This window comes from Podarcis tiliguerta (genome assembly GCF_965153285.1).
Source record: "Podarcis tiliguerta genome assembly, chromosome: 2".
Taxonomy (NCBI): Eukaryota; Metazoa; Chordata; class Lepidosauria; order Squamata; family Lacertidae; genus Podarcis; species Podarcis tiliguerta.
The window spans coordinates 115,983,470-116,010,112 of record NC_139535.1 but is presented as its reverse complement, the minus strand read 5'-3'; the positions used below and the strand labels follow the sequence as shown (position 1 = coordinate 116,010,112).

The window sequence follows — 26,643 nt, the reverse complement described above, 5'->3', positions numbered from 1 at the left end:
GCACCCTGCCGTTGAAATGTGTTCCCCAAGAGAGATTTGCCTTGCACTGACTTGGTTTATCTTCTCAGCACCAGGTGAATACCATTCCCTCCCCCCAGGTCTTCTTGCTACTGCTGTGTCCTGATCTTAAAAGGTAAAGGGACCCCTGACCATTAGGTCCAGTCATGGCCAACTCTGGGGTTGCGGTGCTCATCTCGCTTTATTGGCCGAGGGAGCCAGCGTACAGCTTCTGGGTCACGTGGCCAGCAGGACTAAGCTGCTTCTGGCGAACCAGAGCAGCGCACGGAAACGCTGTTTACCTTCCCGCTGCAGCGGTACCTATTTATATACTTACACTTTGACATGCTTTCGAACTGCTACATTGGCAGGAGGTCCTGATCTTATGTGGTTTTAATAACTGTATGTTATGCTCTGCTGTTTTAATATTTTACGTAGATATTTCTCTATTATTATTATTATTATTATTATTATTACTACTACTACTACTACTATTCATATTTTATTTTTATCCGACCTTTTCTCCAAGGAACTCAAGTTGGTATTGATGGTTCTCCCCCTCCCCATTTTATCCCAGTTTAGGTTGAGAGGTGGTGACTAGCCCAAGGTCAGCCAGTGGGTTTCATGGCTGAGTGGGGATTTGGTCTCCTAGGCACTCTAACCACTATACCACATTAGCAGTATTTTGGTGAAGCAATACTTAGCAGGATTTTAAACAACTCTCCTCCCAACCCACCAGCTGATTGACAGGTGTGTGGTTTGGGGGATATGACCCCAGAGCCCTAATTGGACCCCCTAATAGACCAATGCACTGGAGATTCCCCACCGCTCTCTTAAATAAATAAATAAATAAATAAATAAATATTGCAGGTACAGTGGTACCTCAGGTTACATACCCTTCAGGTTACAGACTCCGCTAACCCAGAAATAGTACCTCGGGTTAAGAACTTTGCTTCAGGATGAGAACAGAAATTGTGCTCCAGTGACGCGGTGGCAGCAGGAGGCCCCATTAGCTAAAGTAGCGCTTCAGGTTAAGAACAGTTTCAGGTGAAGAACGGACCTCCGGAACGAATTAAGTACTTAACCCGAGGTACCATTGTATTTTAAGACTAATAGCATTCCCTCACAGTTGTTAGCCATTTCTGCACTTTAGACATTCACAGTAAAGACTGTGTGATTATATATTAATGTTCTAAAAAGATCACAAGTTCTACATTTTTTGTGCATGTGTATACAATTTTCTTAAAATCTGCTGGGAACACTTGAACATTTGAATGATATCCACACTGTGGAGAAGTCTTCTATCAAAGATCTGATGGGCATCCATGCTTTTGACTTTCTGGTGTCTCTTGAATACTGTTTTTAGGCCAACTGGCTTTTGCAGCTGTTTAATTAGCCAGTCACTTGGATGATTTTTTGAATTGCTTTTAATGGCTCTTAATATTTTGTTGCTGCAAACCACCCTGGTATTTTAAGATAAGGTGGTACAAAAATACTTTTATGAATAAATATAAATATCTGTTTCCTCTCTGTGTCTCCCTCTCCTTTCTCAGGGTATTGATGATTCCAGCAAAGACAAGTGAGTATCTTGCCTCGCTCTTGAGACCCTAGCAGCGGGTAGGGAGGCTGTGCCAGTTAGAGCCCCTTGCCTGTGTTGGGACAGTCTGGGAGCTGATTCTGCAATGAGTGGCAAGATGAATATGGGGGGAGGGACTTCACTGGCAAGGCTTGCTTTACTGCCACTTGATGCCCCCACAACTAGTCATAAAACTGGGACATCTTCCTCTTGCAGCCGAAGCACGCAGGAGGCCCTGAACCCTGAAGATGAAGTTGATGAGTTTCTGGGCAGAGCCATTGATGCTCGAAGCATTGACCAGCTGCGCAAGGACCATGTCAAGCGCTTCCTGCTCACTTTCCAGAAGCCAGAGTTGGAGAAGAAGGTACCTTCCCATTTGCTTCTGGATTCTTCAGCTTTCAATCTGGACATGGAAATCCCACACCTCTTTGTTCCAGTTCAGGCAGAACCACCCCTTTTCCCCACTGGTAACTTCCCTTTCTCTTCTCCTTCCACCCTGCAGTATTCCAAAAAGGTGGATACCCGCTTTGGTGGCTACGTGGCTTGCACCGTCCTTGTCTTCTGCTTCATTTGCTGCATCCAGATTGTCATCTTCCCGCAGTGAGTGACACATATGCAAGAGTACGTTCGTCATGTACTCTTTCTGCAAACGTGGTACATATGCATTCATGCCCGTGTGTGTGCGTTCATGTGCACACGCAGTGAAGGCACACGCTTCGCAGGATCCCAGTATGTGCAGTGGGTCTGCATCCTACACCTCTCCATTGCTGCATATGGTAGCCATAGGCGAGGTAAGGTGGCATGTACAGATGCATAATAATAATAATAATAATAATAATAATAATAATAATAATAATAATAATTTATTTATTATTTGTACCCCACCCATCTGGCTGGGTTTCCCCAGCCACTCTGGGCAGCTCCCACAAAGACCAAAAATACACTAAGATGTCACACATTAAAAAAATCCCTTAAGATGCCTTCTGAATGTCAGGTAGTTGTTTGTCTCTTTGACACCTGGTGGGAGGGCGTTCCACAGGGCGGGTGCCACTACCGAGAAGGCCCTCTGCCTGGTTCCCTGTAGCTTTGCTTCTCGCAACGAGGGAACCACCAGAAGGCTCTCGGCGCTGGACCTCAGCATCTGGGCAGAACGATGGGGGTGGAGACGCTCCTTCAGGTATACTGGACCGAGGCTGTTTAGGGCTTTAAAGGTCAACACCAACACTTTGAATTGTGCTCAGAAACATACTGGTCCTAAGCACACCTAGTTCTCATAAAGGCTTATTATGCACTACTTGGCATCATGTGCCACCAACAGATGCACAGGACCCTCAAGCCACTGATTCCCAATCAAGGCACTGTGGAAGAAATTGGGCCAGGGGAACCTCTAAAGTCATAGGAAGCTGCTTTCTACCAATTCCAACTATTGGCCCCTTCTTGGTCATTATTGTCAGCTCCAGCTGGTGGAAGCTCTCCAAGATTTCAGACGGGAGTCTTTCCGATCCCTGCCTGGAGACACCAGGGATTGAGTCCGGGACATCCTGCATGCAAAGCAGGTGTCATACCACTAAACCACAGTCCTTCTCTCAACTCCATCTCCTTGTCCACAAGTGTGGCTGCTTGAACCAATGGGTTTCAATTTCCAATTGGATAACCCAAGATATCCCTCATTTATTTAGCCAACTCTGCCAGGATTCCAGTCAGTAAAATTATTTGCTGCCACAAATGTTTTAGGGGGAAGAGGAGGGAAGGATTTCAGTTGCAGTTATTAGGGAGCCTAGATGTGCTGTCTGTCTGTGAGTATATTTACACTTTGAACCACGACACCCAAGTTCCCCCTCTCGCCCGTGTTACACACCTGATGCAGAAGGGGTTGGCAAATGCCACGTAACAACATTGTGAGAAAAGGTGATATGCCAGACTGATTAAATGTCTAATTGGGGGATATCACTGAGCGAAGGAGGGGTAAATGGGGAAGTGGGGAGAGAGAGTCTGTGGTTGTGGAGGTTTTTGCTTTCAGGCTGATTCTTAAGCAAAAAGAGGAGGAGAAGTGACTTACCAACACAGCCAAACTGGTCTTGGGAGGCAGGGGTCACCACAAGTGGAAAACCCACACAATACACTCTTTTAATTTTTTTAATTTAACATTCTGTCTTGCAACAATATGCACAATATTGTTAACTTACACAGTACTTCTGCCTTCCCCGCACCTGGGGCCTGGATCTTGTTGGGGCCGCAATTCTATCATCCCTGACCTTTGGCCACACTGACAGGGACTGATGGGAGTTGGAGTCCACCAACATTTGATGAGTGGTGGAAAGCCACACGCGTTACGGTGTTCTCCTGACTGGTGGGGCTGATTCTGCCTTGTCTCCCCACAGCTCCCCTCTGATGCTTGGCGCCTACATCAGCATCTTTGTCATCCTGGCCACCATCCTTTTTGTCTGTGCCATCTACTCCTGCCTTGGCGTGAGTGATTTTCTCTTCATTGGGACCCCATGTCTTTGTGACTCATGACTATCCCAAGGACTCCCTCACCTTCCCTCTGCCAGCCCTTGGACCCCACCTGGGAACACCCCTTATGCCTTTTGAGGGTGCAGTGTGTGGGTTCAGTTTGGTTCCATGTGCACCTCCTGGGTTTTTGCCACAGTGTCACCCCCCTGCCCCTTAAGCCCTTGATATGCTGGGCTGAGCAGACGGGCCTTCTGTCCTGGAGTCAGGCCTCTGTCCATTTAAGGGTGAGGAAAGGCAAAGCAAGTCAGGAGGAGGAGGGTCCCTTAGCTGCTCAGGCCAATGAACAAGCTGGGTCTGGAAGGTTTTACATGGACCTGAGAGTATCTTCTGACCACCTCTGGCCTACTGTAGCTAAGAGGCTTTCTGGCTAATCTCCCTGCAGTTTCCTCCTCAGACCAGTCAGAACACAAGAAGCTAACTTATGTACCAAGCCAGACTATTTATTTTCCCGGTGCTGCACTGGCTGGCAACTGCTCCCTATGTTCCTTAAGGTCTCTCAAACCTGCTCTGTTCAACTGGTCATGCCAGGGAGTGGGCCTGGGACCTTCTCCATACCAGGAGCTCTGCCGCTGAGTGCGCAAACTAAATCCCCACCTGTTATCGCCTGGGTTCAGAACGTGCTGTGGGTTTGAATGCTAACACCTGATTCTGGTGTAACCAGGCTGGTGCGGGTGAGGGCGCAGTCAAGGCTTGTTCTAGCCTCTTGGGCATAATGAGGTGTGTGGTGGTGGCCCCCCATCTCATACGACCTCTCGTGACTCCCTACAGCCTTTTCCAGCCGCCTTGCAGCGTGTCTCCCGCAAGATTATCCAGTCCCGAATGAACAGCACGATTACTGGTGTTGCTGCTATCCTGCTGGTCTTCATCTCTGCTTTTGTCAACATGGTATGAGGGTTGGGAGAGGTGGGCAGGTCTTGCAGTGAGGCCTTGACTGGTGTGGGGACAGTTGAGAACCAAGGCGATATGGGAGTCAGGAAAGAGCACAAAGGATGCTCTAGGCTGGAGATACACACGAGAGAGAGGGGCGGGGGACTAAAGTGGTTTGAGGGAGTTATGCACACACTTCTCTTCTCCTGCTGTTTCCCCAGATCAAGCAGGTGTTTGGAACAGTACAAAACTGTATTTACCAGTGGGCAAAAGTGGGAAGAAAGTATATGAGCAGCAGTCCCACTTCCAACCCTCTCCGAACCTTCAACTCTCCGAAGAACCCTTTGTCTGTCTCTGGCCCCAGAGCCCAGGCATTGGCTCTCCATTATCCTGGTTGCCATAAGTCTCTGGCATTGGGTGGGATCGGGCAAGCCCAGAGCAAACAAGAGCAGCGTTGAGTTCCCTGTCAGCCCTACATAGTCGGCCATTTTTTCCCCCTCAACCCAGTTTGCTTGCAGCCGGCTCCGCCTCCAAGACTGCGCTGCCGGGTTTCTCAACATTACTCCAGCCGCCGTGGGGCCCTGCCACCTACATGCCCTCAACTACTCGTTGGCATCAGACACTCTGCCCTGCCAGGGAAATGGCGCTTCTAGCTGCAGCTTCCCTGAGGTACGTGTATTTCAGAAAGATCGGGGCGGGGGGTTGCATGAGGTGTGAAGAGTTGTGGGTGGGACTTGGGGGTTCAGTCACTGGGCCTGGGGTCAGCATTTACCTCTAAGTCCAAGCATGGTCTCTCCTCCCTTCCTTTACATCCTTGCTCCCACAGAGTGCCTTGATATCTTGTGGGTTTGTGGCTCTGACTGGGCCTTGAAGGTTGCTCAGGTGTGAAATCTGAGGCGGGAGGCATATCTGTGAAGACAGGAAGAGAATGTAACACAAAAGGATCCTGCTAGATCAGACCAAAGGTCAATTGACTATCCTGTTTCACACAACCCAGGTGCCTGTAGGAACTCCACAAGCAAGGCACGAGGGCGATGATCTACCCCGGTTGCTTGTCTGTGGATAGTGGCTGTTGGTAGAACCATCCTCCTTGAACTTATCTAATCTCTCCTTTAAAAAAATATTGAGGCAGCAAACACTGCCTAAATTAAGAGGAGGGAGAAGGAGAGGTCACATTTGTCTCAAGGGAATGAGTGTGGGCTTTGGGGAGCACATCTAGCTGTTGTAAGGAGCGTTCTGACATCTCTATCCTTTCCTCCCTGCAGTACTTCACTTACTCGGTGTTGCTGAGTCTACTGGCTTCCTCTGTTTTCCTGCACATCAATAGCCTTGGGAAGCTGGCGTTGCTGATAGGGATGGAGGTGGTGTACCTGGCCGTGGCCGAGGGCCCCCAGGGGGTGTTGTTCAACAACTACGACCTGTTGGTGGCAGCTAATGCCCTGTAAGAATCCCCCCTCCCCTCTGGGACTGGAAAAATCTCAAACCTTCAGCCCTGGGCCCTGAAGTTGTCTGGGTGATTTAAAGTGGGGAGGGTCTTCCAGCTTCCACCCTGCGCTTGTTTTCTTCCATGTTGCCCTCAAATTTAACTTTTCCAAACAGCCATGAGTAACCGAGAGAAAATGGGCCCAGCTACAAACCACCACAATAGCAAATAACATCAGAAACAAAGATGATATAGCACCGTCACTTTACACCAGAGGTGGTGGTTATGTGGCCCTTCAGATATCAGCTGAATTGTGGATTCCCAAAGGTTCTCATTCATGCATTATCTCATGAGAGGGGCTTCTTATTCCTTTGGCACTTTTCCCACTTAAAAACAAAAACCCAGCCAGCTCACAACATAGAAAATCCATAATTGGCACTGGAAGATAAAACAATATGCCCTACAAGAATTGACAGACTTACTCCATTTTAACATATGTCATCTACAATTACAATCCTTAGATGTTATATAATAAGTTCATTTTGCCGCTACTGCATAATCCCGTATCTTATTATGCTGTTCTTTAATCGTCGGGAGCTGTAACCATTCTCCTTTTAGCTGCATGTAAGATCGTAGCAGCTGCTAGCAAGTAATAAATCATATCCTTATGTCCTTCCCTTACTGACCCTTCTGAATAATCCAGCAAGAATATGACCGGATGCAGTGGGACCTTGTATCCAAAAATTCTTTCGGAATGAACTTGAACCCATTCTTCCTGAATATTTCTTGACTTGTTCATATTTCTACCATGTGTGGAAAAATAAGCCAGCAAGCCATCACTGGGCAAACGGCTTCTGTATTTTCTGTGCCCACCTCCCCCCACCTTGAGTGCCCACATCTTTTTCCCCACCCAGGGAGAGGAGAGAGCAGCTTCCTCAGGAGGGGGGGGGGGTGTTTTTAAGCAGAAAAATCTATTTCTGGGTGAAAGGAGTAAGAACATCCCTTCCTCTGAGAAAATAATTTGCTTCAAATTATATACGGAAGCAGCTCTGTTAGCTAAGAAGTGAAAGGAAGGAAACAACTGTAACTTAATGTTTGCATATTTTTATTAAACAAAATTTATATACCTCTGGATTGTAATAAAACTTTTGAAGTGGTTTACAAAAAATAAACCAGGCATAGGCAAACATGATTTGTAAACAGCTAAATTTGGGGAACAGAGAAAAAGGAAACCGCGCTGAGCCTGGGGTGTTCTATAAAGCTGCAGAAACCTCTAATTGTGATCCATTCTATCTGGACATGGGTGTTAAACTAAGGAGGAAGCGACTCAGCCTCTTCCCATTGCAAGATACTTGTGGCAGAATTCAGGTGCATCATCTACTACCAGAATCTTCATTGTCTCCCAGCCCATTTCCCCACTTCTAACTCACCCTCAATCTCATTTGCCTTGCATTGTGGGAGGTGGCTTGGGCTGTTGGTATTGGGTGACTAGGGCCTCTCTCTATAAAAATTCTTCTCTCCCCTTCTCACAACAGGCCAGCCTTCAATGAGACCCACAGTAGTCAAGATTGGTGAGTTGGAACCAGAAAGGGAGCCAATTTTGATGTGGTTGTGGGGAATGGAGGGTTGTGGTTATAAAGGCTAACTAGAGGTTTGGTGAAGGTGTTACCAAACCTTTGGAAAAGTTAAGTGTACAGCAAGGGGGTACAGGTGACATCTCCAGATGTTGTTGGACTACAACGCCCACCTTTCCTGACAATAGGCCATACTGATGGGAGTTGCAGTCCAACAATATCTGGAGGGTACTAGTTTGGGGAAAACTGTCCCAAGGCTGTTCTTTAGGGTTTGGGAGAGTGGTAGATTCTGGTTTATAAAAGTCTTTTGGATTTGCAAGCATCGGATTGTGCTGTTTCGTTTATATATTGTGATTCTGTATCAGTAACAATGTGAGAGAAGCACTATATAGGTACCTGCCCTGAGGAGCTTACTGTCCAAGTTTAGACGTGAGGGGAGGGGAGAGAACCTAGCAATGGTGAAGCAATGATAGCAAGGGACAAATATACCGGTAAGCAAATGCAGTTACAGTGGTACCTCTGGTTACGTACTTAATTCGTTCCAGAGGTCCGTTCTTACCTGAAACTGTTCTTAACCTGAAGCACCACTTTAGCTAATGGGGCCCCTTGCTGCCACTGCGCTGCTGCCATGTGATTTCTGTTCTCATCCTGAAGCAAAGTTCTTAACCTGAGGTACTATTTCTGGGTTAGGGGAGTCTGTAACCTGAAGCATATGTAGTCCGAGGTACCACTGTATATGTATTTAGGCTTAAGTGGTATATATACACATAAATCGTTGAGATGAAATGAAATTTAAGCAAATTATATATGGAATTTGTGTACCACTTAATATAACAGTCTCTGAGTGATTTGAATGAACATGCATTATTCAATGAAAGGTTTTATCCAACTTATACTTGGAGTAGCCCTGTTGAAATTAATGGACCCAAGGTAGTCAAGTCTGCTCTGAGTAGGAATAACTTGGTTACAACCCAAAGCTTCCTAAGGAAAGCTAAATAAAAACAACATGTAACTGCGTACCACAAATAAAAAAACCTAAAAACTGGAGTCACAAATAACAGCTTTTATTTCACCTTGGGATGGCAGCTAAAGGGAAATGCCAAATGCTTTGTGGAAGTGATGGACTTTATGGAGTAACAATGGTGGTTGAATTTTTCCCCATTTCGATTTATATTCCACCTTCTGCATGTAGTACCCAAGCCAGATAGCAACCATGGAATGACAGTGCGTTTGGGTTGTCCCCTTGGTGTCATGGCAGGAAGGTGCTGCCATGGAAGTGGAATTTGCTGCCAAGGAGTGTGGTGGAGTCTCCTTCTTTGGAGGTCTTTAAGCAGAGGCTTGACAACCATATGTCAGGAGTGCTCTGATGGTGTTTCCTGCTTGGCAGGGGGTTGGACTCGATGGCCCTTGTGGTCTCTTCCAACTCTATGATTCTATGATTCTACTCCAAGCATAAAGGACAGGGAGGGTGAATGGGCTGAGGTTGGTTTATAAAGAACAGGGGGCTTCCCTAGGCTGGGGGAGCAGGCAGAGCAAAGGGGTTGTGTCAGGGCTGTATTGGGCACAGGAACGCAGAAAGATAACAGCTTGCTTTTACTCTCTTTTCTCCTAGTTCTGCAGAGGGGAAAGTGGCCCTACAGTACATGACACCCGTGATCTTGCTGCTCTTTGCTTTGGCGCTCTATCTGCATGCCCAGCAGGTGGAGTCTACGGCCCGGCTGGACTTCCTCTGGAAACAACAGGTAGTGGAGGGTGTGAGGTTTCTGCCAAGGCTGGGATGACTCTGGAGATCTCATGGTGCCAGGGAATTCCAAAGGATGCTCTTAGTTCTTGCTGTTTACGCAGCTCTTTGGCATGCCTTCTTTAATTGGCTCTGAACTACTTAGTTTGGTGCCTTTATAAATTCAAAGTTATTTTAAGGGACATTTGCTTTATTTTTGTTTGATTGACTGGGATGCTCCCTCTGAGGGTGTGAGAGTCAAGCCTATTGGTGGCTGTGTCCAGAGACCCTTCTACCCCAGAGTGAGAGGAAGAGCTTGATCTCCCCAGGGGAGATAGAGGGAGAAGGTGTTTGTATAGCCCCGAAGGTGAGAGATGGAGATGAAATGATTGAGGGAGGGTTGGCTTTCACCTGTTGGATTCATACGTGATTATGGGTTGTTGAGGGTTTCACTGGAGTGAGAATTGAGAGGATGGAGTGATGTGATGGGTGTAATGACAGCATGGTTCTTGAATTCCTGAATTGTATTATTTTGTGTGAGGATCCTTTTATGTAATATTAATGTGATTATAGTGGGACGCGGGTGGCGCTGTGGGTAAAACCTCAGCGCCTAGGACTTGCCGATCGCATGGTCGGCGGTTCGAATCCCCGCGGCGGGGTGCGCTCCCGTCGTTCGGTCCCAGCGCCTGCCAACCTAGCAGTTTGAAAGCACCCCCGGGTGCAAGTAGATAAATGGGGACCGCTTACCGGCGGGAAGGTAAACGGCGTTTCCGTGTGCGGCTCTGGCTCGCCAGAGCAGCAATGTCACACTGGCCACGTGACCCGGAAGTGTCTGCGGACAGCGCTGGCTCCTGGCCTATAGAGTGAGATGAGCGCACAACCCTAGAGTCTGCCAAGACTGGCCCGTACGGGCAGGGGTACCTTTACCTTAATGTGATTATATAAAAATGCACGTGCACACACACACATTATGTTTCATTTTGTTGTGTCTTTTTGTGTTGAATAATGATGTAAATGTCTCTGAGATTCATCTAAAAATAAAGCATAAAGAAGTTAAATAAATAAATGGTAGGAAAGAGAGTGACTGGTACGGCGTCTCTTGACTAGGGGTGTAAGCTTCTGTGGTTTAAGATTATGGCTACTGACAGGGCAACAAGTGATGAAACCTGAAACTGAAGAGTGGATTGAGCAAGATCTTCTGTTAGTAGTGATGAGTTTTAGTCCCAAACATTGCTCTTTCCCCCTCTCTGTGATTAGCAGGAAAGAATAAATTATGCAGATATGTGCAGTCCTGCTGGATGTACAGAACTTCTGCAGGTTGCAGAATTTGTGTCTGGTGTGTGGTGCAGGCTGGGCAAAACTGTGGCCCTCCAGATGTTGGGACTCTCAACTCCTGTCATCCCTGACCACCAGCCTTGTTTGCCAAGGCTTCTGGGAGTTGGAATCCCAAGAACATCTGGAGGGCCAGTACCTTCAACAGCGGAAGTTAATGAAATCGCACGTCTTGGATAATTGGTCTCCTCCTCATTTCCTCCCTTTGCGACTCTCCCAGGCTACAGGTGAGAAAGAGGAGATGGAGGAGCTTCAGGCCTACAACCGCCGGCTGTTGCACAACATCTTGCCCAAAGATGTGGCCGCTCACTTCCTGGCCCGTGAGCGCCTCAACGACGAGTTGTACCACCAGTCGTGTGAATGTGTCGCGGTCATGTTTGCCTCGATCAGTAACTTCTCAGAGTTCTACGTGGAGCTGGAAGCCAACAATGAAGGCGTTGAATGTCTGCGTCTGCTCAATGAGATAATTGCTGACTTTGATGAGGTAACCGCGCGTCTTTTGTCTGCATTGGGTTGGGAAAAGGGAGGTACCAAAGACTGGCAGAGGTTGAAAGATGAGTAGGGTCCCCCTCCCCCCCCAAAAAAAAAATGCTGGAGGAGGACATGTTTATTGGTTTTGACTTCAGTTTTGAAAGTGCCACATGAATGAATATTTGATATTTGTTAGTCTTCCTTACTGTTTTGTGGTTTAGTATTGTTTTTATTGTGAATTACACAGGGGGTGTCACCATAATATTTTCTGTGCTGCATAGGGCCTCTAGGGGTCTTAATCCTGATCTGGCTCTGTGTCCACTAGGGGGCCCTGTGCCAGGGTGAGGTCGGTGTTCTCTGCATGGCATTCTTCTGAGAAAGGCTCTCACCTAGTGCCGGGCATTTGCACAAGTACAGAGCAGAAATAGGAGAGACTTTTGAGAACCAAGGCAAAATCTCTGCCATTCAGGAGAAGCGCAGCAGTGACCGTGGAAGGTTTTAAAACAGTAGAAATATATAAAAAATATATAAAAAAATGTCCAGTAGCACCTTAGAGCCCAACTAAGTTTGTTCTTGGTATGAGCTTTCATGTGCATGCACACTTCTTCAGATACACTGTCAACTTTTCCCTTTTCTTGCGAGGAATCCTATTTGGAATAAGGAAATTTCTCTTTAAAAAGGAGAAACGTTGACAGCTATGACACTGAAAGAGAAGTCACCAGACCTTTATATACAGTGAGAGGGTGGAGAGGGGTATTACTCAGAAGGCTGGTGGGAATGGGTGATGGGCTGATAGGTGTGGTAAACCTGTTGACAGCTATTAATGACTGCAATTGGTCTTACAGGAAAAAGCAAGGGATGAGGTAGCCAAAAATAGCTTTATCATGTATAATGAGATAAGAATCCAATGTCTCTATTCAGACCAGGTCTCTCCATGGTTTTAAGTTTGGTAATAAGTTGTAATTCTGCAACTTCTCTTTCCAGTCTATTTCTGAAATTCTTTTGTAATATGACAGCTACTTTGAGATCTTGTAAAGAACGTCCTGGGAGATTGAAGTGTTCTCCTACTGGTTTCTCTGTCTTGTGATTCCTGGTGTCAGATTTATGTCCATTTATCCTTTGGCGTAGGGTTTGGCCTGTTTGCCCAATATAGAGAGCTGAAGGGCATTGTTGGCATTTGATAGCATACACAATGTTAGAAGATAAGCAGTTAAATAGTCCTGAGATGGTATGTTTGATGCTGTTAGGTCCAGTGATGGTTTTGTCTGGGTGTATGTGGCAGCAAAGTTGGCATCTGGGTTTATTGCAGGCTCTGGTACCAGTGTCCATGTTAAGTCTGCTTGCTGTATTATTGTGGGTGAGGAGTTGTTTAAGATTGGGCGGCTGTCTGTAGGCGATGAAAGGTCTTCCTCCCAGAGCTTGGGAAAGAGAACTGTCGTTGTCTAGGAGAGGTTGTAACTCTCTGATGATGCGTTGAACTGTTTTAACTTGGGAGCTGCATGTGTTTTAAAACAGATGTGCAATTTTAATGAAAGGAGACTCTCTCAGCATTCATAGAAATGACCTTCCGTTGCTTCTTTCTGTAGATTATCAGTGATGAGCCATTCAGGCAGCTGGAGAAGATAAAGACGATTGGCAGTACCTACATGGCAGCTTCAGGACTGAACGACAGCACGTATGACCGCGAGGGGCGCTCCCATATTACAGCGCTGGCAGACTATGCGATGCGGCTCATGGAGCAGATGAAATATATCAACGAACACTCATTCAATAACTTCCAAATGAAAATTGGTCAGTGGAGCCTGGGAAGGGTGGGTGGGCGTTCCACACTGGGGGGAGAGATTGGGTGTCCTTAAGGCAAGTGGGTTGGCTGCTTAGTTTTGACTGATTTTCCTTTTTGCATCCCTTCTTCCCTTCCCATTTCTTCCACAGGGCTAAATATTGGGCCAGTAGTGGCTGGGGTGATTGGCGCCCGAAAGCCACAGTATGACATTTGGGGCAACACGGTGAATGTCTCTAGCCGTATGGACAGCACTGGTGTCCCTGACCGTATTCAGGTGAGAGCGGCGATGGCGTGACCTTTTTTGACTATAGTTAAGGTTGCTGGCAGGCCCATTCAGAGGTGAAGGGACCCCGCCAGGGGGTCTGCCTGACTTACACTGTCATGCAAAGAACAAGAGCCCCCATCCCAGGCCTCATGGTTGCCAGGATTTAACCTTGGAAGTCTACTTCCTTTGGAGAGGTTCAATAGGTCTGTAATAATATAAGCTATGCCGAGCAGCTTAATCACAGGAGTTCTAACAAAAAAAGTATATATCCCATGCAAAGTAAACAGTTAAAAATCAACTAAACAGCAAACCTTACAAAACAAGCAGCAACATTGAACAGCAAGATTCACTCCACCAGCCTAGCACCCATCGTTTCTGCATCCAAAGGCCCAATAAAAAGAGATGATGTTTGGGGGTTTGTTTGTTTTTACACCCAAATCTTCTTAAAACAAGCCTTCCTTAAGAAAGAGTTCCGCTAGTGGGGAAGCCACCTGACCTGACAGTCTCCTGTTGAGTTTCAGGACACCCTGACTAGGACCATCTTGAACAGGGGTCGGCAAACTAAGGCCTGCGAACCATGCGGACCCTGCCGCCTGCTTGGTCAGTCCCTGTGCTAAACCAGCACGGCACCCACGCAGTGCGTGGACTGACTTCCACGAAGATCCTGCAGCCAATCAGAAGCCGCGGACACCTCTGGGCGGATGGTGCCGCTGGAGCAGCTTCCACGCCTCTGCCGCTTCCTCCTGCTCAGCTCTTCTCACTTGGCCGCCTCAGCGGGAAGGCAGGGGCGGTGCCCAGAGATGGCCGAGCAGGAGGAAGCGGCGGAGGCTTCCTCTGCCACCCAGGCCAGCTGCCTGGGCTCTGCGCCCCACCAAGGCAGTGGACAATGCCAACGCTGCTGAAGATGAGGCAGCTGCGGCGTGAGTGGTGGTGGTGGTGGGGGGAATGTCCTTTCGGGAGGGGGGGTTCTTTTGGGAGAGGGTGGGTCCGGCCCCCCACAAAGTCGGAGGGACAGTGGACTGGCCCCCTCCTGAAAAAGTTTGCTGACCCCTGATCTTGAAGATTCTCCTTAAGAATAAGGGGCAAATGTTTAGAAGGAGGCCTACCCAGCTATCCTGCTCCTGGGGTCATTTGAACCTTAATAATAATAATAATAATAATAATAATAATAATTTATTATTTGTACCCCGCCCATCTGGCTGGGTTTCCCCAGCCACTCTGGGCGGCTTCCATAGAAACAAAAAATACAGTAAAATATCACAGATTAAAAACTTCCCTGAACAGGGCTGCCTTAAGATGTCTTCTGAATGTCAGGTAGTTGTTTATCGCTTTGACATCTGATGGGAGGGCGTTCCACAGGACGGGCGCCACCACCGAGAAGGCCCTCTGCCTGGTTCCCTGTAGCTTTGCTTCTCGCAATGAGGGAACCGCCAGAAGGCCCTTGGAGCTGGACCTCAGTGTCCGGGCAGAACGATGGGGGTGGAGACGCTCCTTCAGGTATACTGGGCCGAGGCCGTTTAGGGCTTAAGAACACGGTGCCAGCACTTTGAACAGCTGCTGAATTTCTGGGTAGCAATTTAAGGAAAAAAAGGAGTTCTTTTCCCTCAGGCATGGCAGCCCTGCTGTTGATAGCTAGCATTTTCTCAAGGGGGGGGGGGGCAGCTGTGACACAGCCCACAAGGAGATGGTGGGATATTTTTAAGGCCCAGCAGCTGGAACACCCGGACTGGAGTGAGGATTGTTGCTGATTCACTCCTGTGCCACCATCACCATTTATTTTTTTTTAATTTTTTTACCAATTGTTGGGAGTCATTTCTGGTGGAGGAAAAGCTTTCCACCCACCGCTTTGAAATTGTTGCTTGCTGCCAGTTTTTCCTGGCAAATTTTTTTTTTTTTGGGGGGGGGAGGCACTATTGGGGCTGGTGGGGAAAGCTGGATATCCTATCTCAGTGAGAAGAGGAGCAATTCAGGCTTTGTTGTGAGCTGCCTCAGAGAGCGTAGGAGGGGCGGAATATCCACATTTCTATTAAATAATGTTACGGGAGCATTGTGTCAGTAAGGCTCCCTCTGCTGACCACTTCTGAATAGTTCTGGTTACTTTATGAGAGTAAGAACTCATTTGCCAGACCAAACCAAAAGTCCCACCTAGGCCAGCATCCCGTTTGCAGCATGGTCTACGAGATTCCATGTGCAGCACCTAAAAGCAGCAGCACCCCCTTGTGGCATCTGGGTGTATATTGTCTCAGGATGTTCCACTTGTTGCCACTAATAGTCACGGGTAGATCCATCCTCCATGAAGCTACCTAGTCTATTTTTACAGCCATCCAAGTGGGTGGCTATCACAGAATCTTGAGATAATGAATTCATGGGGTTGTATTCACCAAGGGAAATAGTCTGAAGATAGGATGAGTTACTGTCAATTGGCTGAGCCCTTGCTTGTAGACCTAGTGGCTACACCAAAAGCAAGGCCACCTTCCTTTCTTATGGTCCTTCCCCGAGGACACAGAAAGCCTATTAAAGCCCTGAACCTCAGTACTTTGGGACTAGGTCTCTTGTAAGCCAAATAACTGAAATGGAGACAAATGCTCAAAAAAAAACCCCAAATTCCCGTGACTTAGGGTTGCCATATTTCAAAAAGTGAACATCTGGACACAAAAGTTGTTGAGCTTTTCAGGCCATTTCCGATGGCCAAATCCCAGCAATGTCCAGGGAAATCTTGACGTCAGTTCCAGTGTATTTGGTGGATCATTGCATTGCTTAAATGTGCACTAATTATGCCAGGTTTGGGCAGGGTGGGGGCTGCATTGGCTTCCTTGCTGTCCTCAGTCACAAACTGCTTGCTGTCAAAACCAGCAGGATTCACATCACCTGTTTGGCTTTATTCAGCAGTCTGGCTTTCCCCCTCTCACCAAGGCAGGGCAAGAAGGCAATTTTTGCTGATTGCAACGTCCCTCTGCAGGCTCCTTTGACCATCCAAATTTTGCTCCAGAGGATTTGGGGACCCTTTGGAACAGTGCTGGGGGACGGGGAGATATGCCTGCAAGATAAAGGGGAGAAAGCAACAGGCTTTCTGTGAGCAGAGGGACAAAATTGGAAACTCATAATTCCACCTGCCCAGAACTGCGTGTTCTCTTTCCTCCTAACACTTCTTGTTCCCCTTCTCTAGGTGACAACTGACCTATATCAGGTATTGGCAGCCAAAGGTTATCAGCTGGAGTGTCGTGGGGTCATCAAGGTCAAGGGCAAAGGCGAGATGACCACCTATTTCCTGAATGGAGGCCCCACCAGTTAGCAAGAAAAGAGCCTTTGCTTAACAAAGGGACCTATCAAGCTGGGCTCAGTCAGGCACCATGGGGTTGATTGGTTCTCTGTCTTTCTCTCTTTGCTCTGGATTTTGGAACACACCCTCCTAAAAAGGGAAAAACCCCTACAGCTTCTGAAATGGGATCCTTGATAGTCTTGGAAACAGAAGAGATGTCGGGGGGGTCGCTTTACCCCATACAAGACTTATTTTTTATTTATTTGGAGCAAAGCCTAACTTGGAGTGCCTCCTTTTGGGCCCGTGCGGGTGCTATTTTGGGGTAAAGTTTGTTGTGAACCTTCTGCCGCTCTTGGGATCGACCAAAGGACCTGGTGAAGGGAGGTTGCAGTAGGGGTTAGAAGACCCCACCCTTGTCTATCTGTGGATCCAGAAAGCTGACATTTTGATTTTATTGTTGAAGGGAGGCTATACCCTTTTCTTTCTGCCCCGCCTCCACCCTGAAGCATTGCTCGGATGTTTTTTGAGCGGGGCTCCATTTTTCTCATGGCGCCATTTTGCTGAGACTTTCCAGAAGCGCAGCGACGGCACTTTTCTCTTGGGGGAGGTGACTTTCCCCCAGTGTGTTTTGTTGGTCACATCTCTCAGCAAACACCCACTCTGTCTTTTTGTTCCTGTGTGTGTGTGTGTGTGTGCCTTTCTCTCACACACATAACACGCTCTCACAAACTCACTGTGATGTTTGGGAATCTCTCTCTCTCTCTCTCTCTCTCTCTCTCTCTCTCTCTCTCTCTCTCTTTGAGGGATTGTCATTTGGGGTACAGTTCTCATTTGCCAAATTGCTATGTCTGGTTGGAATGAAGGGGAGTGATGACAAGCACTTGGGGTGCTTTGAGAGGGGGGAAATGGGACGGTGGCTGGGGGTTGTGGTTTTGATGCCAAAGAGGCGGGAAGGAAACAGGCCTTCTTTCCCCTGCCACTCCATCTCCTGTAATAGCCAGGGAAAGAGGTTTTGCTGCCCTGTGGAGATGCAAACCTGCCTTAGGTGCCTGAAGTAAAGGGGACGGATTGTTTGGTCTGCAGCCCTCCTCTTCCACCTTTCTGCAGAAGGGAGCTTCTTCCCTACTCACTTGGGACCCCAAAATAAAGAAGTAGAAATTATTTAACAGGAGCTGGAATTGGCAGACAGAGCTCCTTCCTTCTAGCCCACTCTCATGGATCTTTTGCTATTAAATGCCATGTCTCTTCTCCACTCACCCCGCCCCCTGTTTTATCCATCTTTTAGGTTTGGCCAAGTTGGTTCTACTGACCTTGATTCTGGGGGTTGTGAGGGTATTTTCCCATCTTTCTCATACATATTATATATGTAGCTCCAGAAAATTAATAACGTACCCACCCCCCTTCTGCTCTTTATCCCAGACGTTGGAAGGCTTGAGGGTAGTGGGTGTGCTTATCCTAAGCAAAGTGGACTTTGGGGTCTGGCTGCCCTAGTGAATGTTTGCTCTGACCCTCCTGACTGGCAGGAAACACAATAGATGACAAAATCAGCAAAGCGAGCGCTCTGTGTTAATTGCCGGATTTAAGTTGGCGAGAACATGGCACTGAGGTGGAAGAGGAGAAGACCCTTGACTCCTTTTATTTTTATTAGCCAAGGCGGGTGGGAAGGGGGATCTATTTGCACCAAAGTACTAACTGGTCATAGGAACTCCAGAAACCATGTGTAAAAGGGATTTGAAAGAGAGCTCACTGCTGAGTGGTGAAAGTGTGCTGAAAAGAAATGTGTGTCTGTTTGGGGTAGAAGGGCAGGTCCATGTGGTCAGTAGCTGGCGTGGCTGGCCAATGGCACAGTTATTGAGCACTTGCTATTTCCCAGATCGATGGGGTTGTGGCTGCCATTTTGAAATGCTCCATCTACTTCTCTAGCCCCTGTAGGGGCACCTTGGATAGTGCAGGCTTGCAGCCTGCTTACATTCTGCCTGTTTCCTCTATAATTTTCCCATTTTATGCAGTGGGTGCAATTCCCCCTTTGGAGGAACCACCTGTGGCCTATTTTCACTTGACCCTGTTCCAAGGTGTCTTTTATCTGCAGCCGTGGACTGAATTGGCTGCAAGCACGTGTATGGGTATGTCCCACCCACTACCATAGTTTGGGTCTTGTCCCTCTCATATCTGATGTTGGCAAGTTACAGCCCCCCTTTCCACCTTTTGTTACATAGGATTCCAGTACTGAACCAGATTCCTTGGAAGCAAGGTTTATTTTGCTCAACTCTTTGTCACAAGTGACACCTAAATTGGGGAACATCTAAGCCATGGGGAAGCAAGGTAGCTTTGTGAAATCTCTATTCCAGTGAAGAGGATGGATAAAGCAGAAAACAACTATTTTTAATTGAAAAAAAATGAGTCTTTTAAAGAAGGAGGGAAAGAAGTTGAAGATTATTCTTTTTTAGTTTACTTTATGGTTTTAAAAGCTCTAATATTCCTTAATTTTTTTAAAAAGGAAAGATTATTTTTAATGGACAACTGTCATTGTGCATAGCCTATGAGTTATTTATGCTCACCATGGGGAAGACTATGTAGGAGGAGAGAGTGAGCTTTAAAAAAAGACAAAACTAACCCAGATCTCCCCACTCCCTCTAGGGCTACTGCGAAAATGGCTCAGTTGTGTTCCTTGGGCGAGATGTATGAGCAGAGTGGGCAATATGGCACTTATTTGGTACTTTTTTTCTTTTTGTGTGTGTATATATAAATTATATATTAAAGATCACTTTCTATTACATTGTTTCCTTCTTTCTCTTCTCCCTTCCCAGTGCCATAAACTTGAATATACCTACCTCTCTTCTTCCCTGGGCAACTTCCTCCCACCCCCAGTTGCTCAGGGCACGCATACATGGAATAGGGAGATGGACACTTGTGAGAACTGTGAATGTTAGGGCTATCATACAGTTAGGAAATTCTATTCTGCAATCCTCAATACAATTACCTGGGTGTAAGCCCCATTGAAACCAGTGGGACTTGACCACTGAGCACACTTGCATGAGATTTCACTATTGTACAATTGAATCACATGGTTTTTTAATTGATTTAAATCTGCATGCCATCTGTGTATGAATAAAGATGCTTTTGAAGAAAACACCTCACTAATTTTTAGATGATGCACCTCTCAAGACAGTACCTGTGAACAGCAGTTCTTGAATTTTTAAATCTGATATAGATAGATATCAGCACTTGATTGATTCAGGCTAAAAACATTTGTTAAGTCAATTTGACTGTAATCATTGCAGCCCAAGCCATTTGTGTACACTTACATGCCTATGCATTGGTATTTTGCAGGGTTTATCATTAATATACTAAAGCTTGTACATCTCTGATTAAATCTCCTTACATTATTTCAGGCATTAAGGAACAACTATCACTGTGAAGAACCCAAAGTGTAATGTTCTTGGTATAGGCTTTCGTGAAGAAGTATCTGAAGAAGTGTGCATGCACATGAAAGCTTATACCAAGAACAAACTTAGTTGGTCTCTAAGGTGCTACTGGACAATTTTTTTATTTATAAATATATTTCGACTGTGTCAGACCAACTCTGCTACCTACCTGAATCTAGAACCTAAGTGTAATGGTAATTTTGACGTATAGGACCACATCATTACAGTCACCGTCCAGGATAATTCAGAAACACGTTACGTATTTTACACACATCACTGCCAACAGCATATAGGATAATGCCCAAGGTATTGGGATCATCTAACTGTTATAGAAAAGTGAGCTGCCACAGGGTGGTGTAGAACAGGGATCTTCAGCCTTTTCAGTCCCAGGAACCACATTTAGAGCCATAGAATTTGAGAGTTTGAAGGGACCACAAGGGTCATCTAGCCCAACCCTCTGCAATGCAGGAATCTTTCTGCCCAAAGTGGGGCTCGAACCCATGACCCTGAGATGGAGAGTCTCATGCTTAACCCAAACATGCATTTGGGAACCCATTTCTTAAATTTTACCATATAACTGCATGAAGGTAGTGCTCCTGTTCTGACCCACTTTGGATCAGGCTGTGACCCATTGGTACTGCAGACCAGTACTGCAGAGGGTTTGCATTCTGGAACTTTGGCTAGGCTGTAGCAGCTGCCAAGATGGCCTGCCTGCATTCATACCACGTGACTGCAATTCTATATATAGTTAAGTGAAGGTAACTTTCCTTAAGCTCAATAGGTCATACATTTAAACTCCTTGCACAAAGCAGAAACCTGTAAGAAAAGCCTGTTGGATCTCACCAGTGGCTCATCTAGAAAAGCATCCTGTTCTTACAGTGGCAAACTAGACCCCCATCAAAGGAAAGTGTGTCTCTGGTCTCTCCTTGACTGTTCCCCTCTGACTTCGTCTATGCTAAGCTAATACTGTCAGACAATAGTAAAACCTGAAAGCCACCTCATCACCTTAGTCCCTTGCTAGAGCACAGAAGGGTGGGTTGGTTTGGTGGTTGTGTGCAAGCATCTCCAGTGGCGTAGCGTGGGGGGTGCAGGGGGGGCCGGCCGCACCGGGCGCAACATCTGGGGGTTAGGGTTAGGGGGCGCAAATCCGGGGGTTAGGGGGCAGAAATCCACGGGTTAGGGGGTGCAAATTACTTGCCTTGCCCCGGGTGCTGACAACCCACGCTATGCCACTGAGCATCTCTAAAGCCTGCTTTTAAGTTTCCTAGTGGGAAGTGGATTGGGAAGCAGGAAATTTACAAAAAACAGAGTTGTTCCATTTCTCTGTTAAGGTGGTTGAGAAATGCAGGTGGGGAGTAAGAGTACAGCACTAGTCTGCCCTCAGGCCCTGCCTTTATCAATTTGGGTCCTTCTAGCATTGATCTTCCTCCCCTTTCTTGAAGCACTGCTATAGTGACAGGTCAACGTTATTGTAATGGAAAATGCAAGGGGGACATGGGGTGGAGATAATCTATTTTGAAGTTCAATAATGCTGCCCATAAACATTTTTTTCTGCTTTAGAACATCAGGCATGGGGAAACAGCCCTCCAGATGTGCTGGGACTACAATTCCCATCATCCCTGACCTCTGGTCCTGTTAACTAGGGGTGATGGGAGTTGCAGTCCCAAAACATCTGGAGGGCTGAGTTCGCCCATGCCTGTATGGCATGTGTCATCCATTTGTCCCTGGATGAAACATGTATTGGTCAAATGTAGACATAACATGCTCAGGTGCACACATTTGCCAGCATCTACTTAAATCACAGCGAGCTTTGTTACTGAAATGTCAGGAACAATCCTTATTCCTGTACTAATTCTTAAAAGAAGAAGCAGGGAGTGCATAGATATAGTACAAGATAAAAGGCCATAGACCAGCCTTCACCAGCTGTGGACTCCCCAGATGTTCTGGACCGCAACTCACATAATCCTTGACCATTGAACATGTTAGCTGGGTTGATGGCATTTGGTGTCCCAACAACACTTAGAAGCCACAGGTTTCTCACTTGTAATTTATATCCACCCACTTTTCCCATTTTTTTGCAGGCAAACCCCCCCCCCCAAACACAGATGATTGTACTGATTTCCTATTTATTTGTAGAACAAATGTGCTAGGTCTAAAACATGGGAGCCGGTTATTGCCAATGAGCTCTCACTGACACAGCGGTGCTGCCATGCGCCTCGGGTTCCTATTACGGTTCCAAATGGTTCTCAAAACATGCTGAAGAGGCGGTCGCTCGCTATCATGCTGTCAACAAATCTACAATAAACAAAGAAAACATTTTTAATTGCTGTTCCGTTGTCTCATAGGGGTACTGTTTCAGCTGCCAGGACCTTATTTATCTATTGTTAAATTTATATCCCTACCATTCCTCCCAAAGGAGCCCAGGGTGGCAAACAATTGACAAAGCTATAAAAGCAAACATCTTTAAAGCCATTTCAAAATAGGTGCAGACTGGGAAAGACCTCAACTTTAAAAGGCTTGTTGAAAGAGGAAGGTCTTCAAAGCACACACAGAGGAATCCCAGGAAGTGTATTTTATTAAGGGTACTGGAAACTAGCTCTGTGGGGAGCAAACAGCAGTTCCTTGGGGAGGAAGGTTCAGTGTTTGAGAAGCACATCTTAGCACAGGGGTGGGGGACCTTTTTCCAGCCAAGGGCCACATTGCCTTATGAGGGGGGCAGTGGGCCAAATGAGTGGGTAAGAGGCAAAGCTGGCACAGCAACACATATGACTCTTAACCTTTGTACAGTAGGCTATATTGCAGCCACACAAAGGTCAAAGGTTTCCACACACCCGCAGCCATTCCTCTATCTGCCCTCCAGGCAAGCAAGAGCATGGATCTCTTAGACAGTACAAAGGGTGCTAGAATCCAGTTAAAGCAGCCACCCAGAATCTCCCCTCTACATCTGCCCAATGAAACCTAATGGGAGGAGGTGCAAGCTGTTGTGTCATGGCATTCAGAATTACACCTCCCCAAACACACACACACACACACACACACCCTCCACAAGCAGCAGTCAATGAAATGGTGCTGGGAAAACTCTCAACTGCAATGGCATTGTCTTTTGCAAGTAAATGTTAGGCAGCTGCTTTTGGAAGGGGGCAGGAACCATGCAACCCTCTCGGTGCACATCCAGACCATTTAAAGCACATCTTTCTCCAAAGAACCCTGGGAACTGTAGTTTGTTAAAGTGCTGGGAATTATAGTTCTGTGGATTCTTTGGGTGAAGCTATGTGATAAAATGTAAGTTGTATGGGGTGGATTTGGCCATGATGGCTGCTGTACACACAACAATTAAAGGATGAGAGTTAGATCTTCCATCCCTGGCTGGGTGAAGTGGTGGGCGGGCTGATTCCCTGCTTCCCATTGTATGCTCACTTGGTCATAGAGCTCCGTAGCTGGGGATGCCTTTGCACCCTTATCCAAGGGATGGCATCTTCTGGCTTGACTGACCGATTCTTAGGCAGCCACCAGCCAATCTCTTGTCCACAGGTCATTGGTTCCCTGTACTCTTCATTTGGGTCTAGAAAAAGAGATAGCTTGGGCTGTTAGATAGGAGAAACCAAAAGCTGTCTGGAGGTGTGGGAGAGAAGGATCTTGGCTTTGGGCTGGCCGTCAACACTTGCTAAAAATCCACTGACTTGAGCAGGAGCTTGAGCAACAATGGAGGCTTGAGAAGATAGCTAATAATCTGTGGGTTTAAATTACCACTGTACATATTGAGTTCAGAAGCTCAATGGTCATGTCCCCATACATGCATCAGCCCTAAACAAAGATGGGATCTGCCACTTTTATGGCCCCTTCCCTTCTAGAATTATCATATTTCCTCCTTGTCTTTTCCTCCCATTCCCCAGAGAACCAATAATTACTGTGTCGTTAATGCTCCTGAAGCTGTTTGGTGCCCTGGTTTCAGCACTGCAGGTCTAGATGTTGGACTTCAGATTACATCCTCGACTATTGGTCTTGCTGGCAAGGGATGATTGGAGTTATAAGTCCAATAACATCTGGAGGGCCACAGCTTCCCCATCGCTAGGTCAGCACAAAATGTGCTCACAGAGAAGCAGGCAAGAGAAGCTGGAAAGCCAAGCTCCAATGACAGCTGACACAGGCACTTAGGAAACAAGTGGCTTCCCAAGATGCCACGAGCCTTTTAGGAGGCAGTGGAAGGTGACTGGTTCCTCATTATCAGTTTCCTAGAGGTACTAGCCTGCTCTCCAGGAGGAGGAGGAAAGAAATCAGAGAAAGAGATCAAAACTCCAGGTACACAAGAAAAATTGCTTTTGATTATTAAACCCAACACATTTCAAATTACTGTTCTTCCTTAGGAGCACTCTTGAACATCACATTTCCACCTGGTTGTATACACAGTATTGCAACTTGGTTTGCATGTTCACTAAAAAATTGTGACAACAAACTTCCTTTTTACACGGCCAAAGGTTTCCTCCCTGTCTTTCCCTGCTGTTTGGAAGGGCCAGCTGTCATGCTGATGCAGCGAGTAGGGAGGTGGCGCACCTGCCTGGAGCCCAACATCGTAGGAATAAGCAGAGCTCTGCTGGATCAGGCCAAAGGACCAGCTAGTCCAGCATCCTGTCCTCAGACTGGCCAACCAGATATGTACAGGAAATCCTGCAAGGACATCCTCTTCAAAGAACCAAGGGGCCTTCAATCCTCCTCCTTCCTCCAAACCTGCCTCCAGAACTCTCTTAGATTTGCATGCATGCACACACACAGCTCCTGCCAACCCAGAGGTCATTGCTCCTAGTCCTGGTCCCAGTGCTCTGACTCATGAGTATGGATGTCCCTCTACAGAATCCTAAAGGCTCCTTGTGCTTTTGCTGAAACCACCATTTAAACCCTGCCTCTGGTAATTCTTTACCTACATTTTTCGAGCTTCATCTTTCTGATAGCCTCTCGATACTTCCTGCAGCTTCCCCTGTGTACTGTGCCATCATATCCACTTGGTCCTATGGGTGGCAGCTTTGGGTAGAAAAGTTCCAGTTTAGGGGTTGGTGTTCCCACTGAAGATGGACAGAAGAAGAAAGAAAATTAATGCAATTCTGGAATATAGCAAAATGAAAAGCAAATGGAACAAGAGGATTAGGGGAATAGTGTTCCCAAAATTATTTGGGCGAAGCCAAGACTGTTTAAAGTGGTGTGATGCTGCTTGAAATGTGTTGAGCAGATGGGGCCTCAGTCAAGTAAAGAAGTAATGAAATTAGGGCCAAAAATGGTCATGTTGGAGACAGGAGAATTTCCTCGTGTCCAGGGAATTAAGTCCAATCTAGATCCCAGATGTACCACTTCAGATTGCAGCTGGAAGACAGCATGGGTGAAAAATATCTCAGTAATATACAAACAATTTCTAGGCATAAAACTAGCACACTGAGGGAGAAAGGCTTAAACCATTCTCTCTGATGTGGACCAGTGCATGATTCTCTCCTTTGAAAGACTGTGGGGTGGCCATCAACCCTTCAATTTTAGAAGGGGATTGAATAGACAAAACCAGGAACCTCCTGTACAGTAGGGGTGATGTGTGTGAACAGCACACAAAGAGCTTATCTATGCAACTGCTCTGTATCAGTTTCTACCATCTTCAATCATGGTTTCCCTGCAAGAATCCTGGCAATAGTAGTTTAGTGACAGTGGTGGGAATTCCATTAAAGATCCACAGCCTTCCTCAGAGCACTGCCATTCCCAGGGTTCCGAGATGAAGGAATGACAGTTAAGACTTTTGTGCGTAGGTACACATACAGAGCAATCACCACTGGTGAATCCCAGGATGAGTTTTTCAGTGAAGTGTTCTTGGATAATTTCCTTACCTGGTACTTCATACTTTGGTAATTCTAGTTTTCTGTCCCGAAAGGGGTCTTGATAGCCCATGAAAGTTAATCCAAAGAAAGACATTTCAAGCACCTAATTTGCTGTAGGTTCAACTGACTCCACAACTTCCCAACTGCAGCCTTCTGCCTTCAGCCTTCTAAAGCATGTTTGCTATGTTACCATGGAGATGCGCAGCTCGGCCCTGTCTCTTGGGAGTTTCTTAAGCAATGAAAACTTGAGTGTGTGAAAGGGCAACTGTGATACCTTGAGAAAAATGTACTGAGGTTTGGTTTGAGGAGGTATCTAGAAAGGAAAAGGGGAGAAGTGACCCTTAACCTTGTGTTTTTTCCAGCTTTATGACTTCATTAACTTGTATTTATTTGTGATTCCCAGTGATGAAATAAGTATTTAACCAGATGGCTGTATTTTCTCCTCTAGGGAGATCCGGCACTCACAGCAGCTTTTAGTGTTGTCTCTAGTAGATGTGAGCCGAACGGTCTTCTTGAAATGCCGGCCATGAAGAGTGATTCACTCAGTGGAGCGCTCTGAGTAAAGATAGATAAGTGTGTGCTGTGTGT

At 46.6% G+C, this 26,643-nt stretch overlaps 2 protein-coding genes across 9 annotated transcripts in view; one reads left to right on the top strand and one right to left on the bottom strand.

Annotated features, from left to right (window-relative positions):
* The window catches only part of ADCY6 (adenylate cyclase 6), a 49,474-nt gene extending 29,919 nt beyond the window's left edge, over positions 1-19,555 (top strand). For all 7 annotated transcript variants that reach the window (XM_083427306.1, XM_083427305.1, XM_083427301.1 and 4 more), the window contains 13 exons: positions 1,551-1,576; positions 1,790-1,937; positions 2,076-2,173; positions 3,955-4,042; positions 4,856-4,972; positions 5,462-5,623; positions 6,220-6,395; positions 7,913-7,948; positions 9,564-9,693; positions 11,224-11,487; positions 13,061-13,265; positions 13,407-13,531; positions 16,689-19,555. In XM_083427306.1, coding sequence (XP_083283432.1) covers positions 1,551-1,576; positions 1,790-1,937; positions 2,076-2,173; positions 3,955-4,042; positions 4,856-4,972; positions 5,462-5,623; positions 6,220-6,395; positions 7,913-7,948; positions 9,564-9,693; positions 11,224-11,487; positions 13,061-13,265; positions 13,407-13,531; positions 16,689-16,814 — 1,701 coding nt within the window. In that variant the 3' untranslated portion in view covers positions 16,815-19,555. The remainder of the gene's footprint in view (positions 1-1,550; positions 1,577-1,789; positions 1,938-2,075; positions 2,174-3,954; positions 4,043-4,855; positions 4,973-5,461; positions 5,624-6,219; positions 6,396-7,912; positions 7,949-9,563; positions 9,694-11,223; positions 11,488-13,060; positions 13,266-13,406; positions 13,532-16,688) is intronic.
* A 2,760-nt stretch (positions 19,556-22,315) lies between these two features.
* On the bottom strand, positions 22,316-26,380 carry SPMIP11 (sperm microtubule inner protein 11). 2 transcript variants are annotated; one of them, XM_083428132.1, is made up of 4 exons: positions 26,065-26,380; positions 25,126-25,263; positions 23,624-23,768; positions 22,316-22,501 (listed from the first exon to the last, which is right to left on the bottom strand). In XM_083428132.1, the coding sequence occupies exons 1-4, from the start codon at positions 26,147-26,149 to the stop codon at positions 22,453-22,455; spliced, it is 417 nt and encodes a 138-aa protein (XP_083284258.1). In that variant the 5' UTR covers positions 26,150-26,380; the 3' UTR covers positions 22,316-22,452. The 2 variants fall into 2 exon arrangements, with proteins under 2 accessions (XP_083284258.1, XP_083284257.1); XM_083428131.1 differs by lacking the exon at positions 26,065-26,380 and adding an exon at positions 25,834-25,930.
* Between the last annotated feature and the right edge of the window lie 263 nt (positions 26,381-26,643).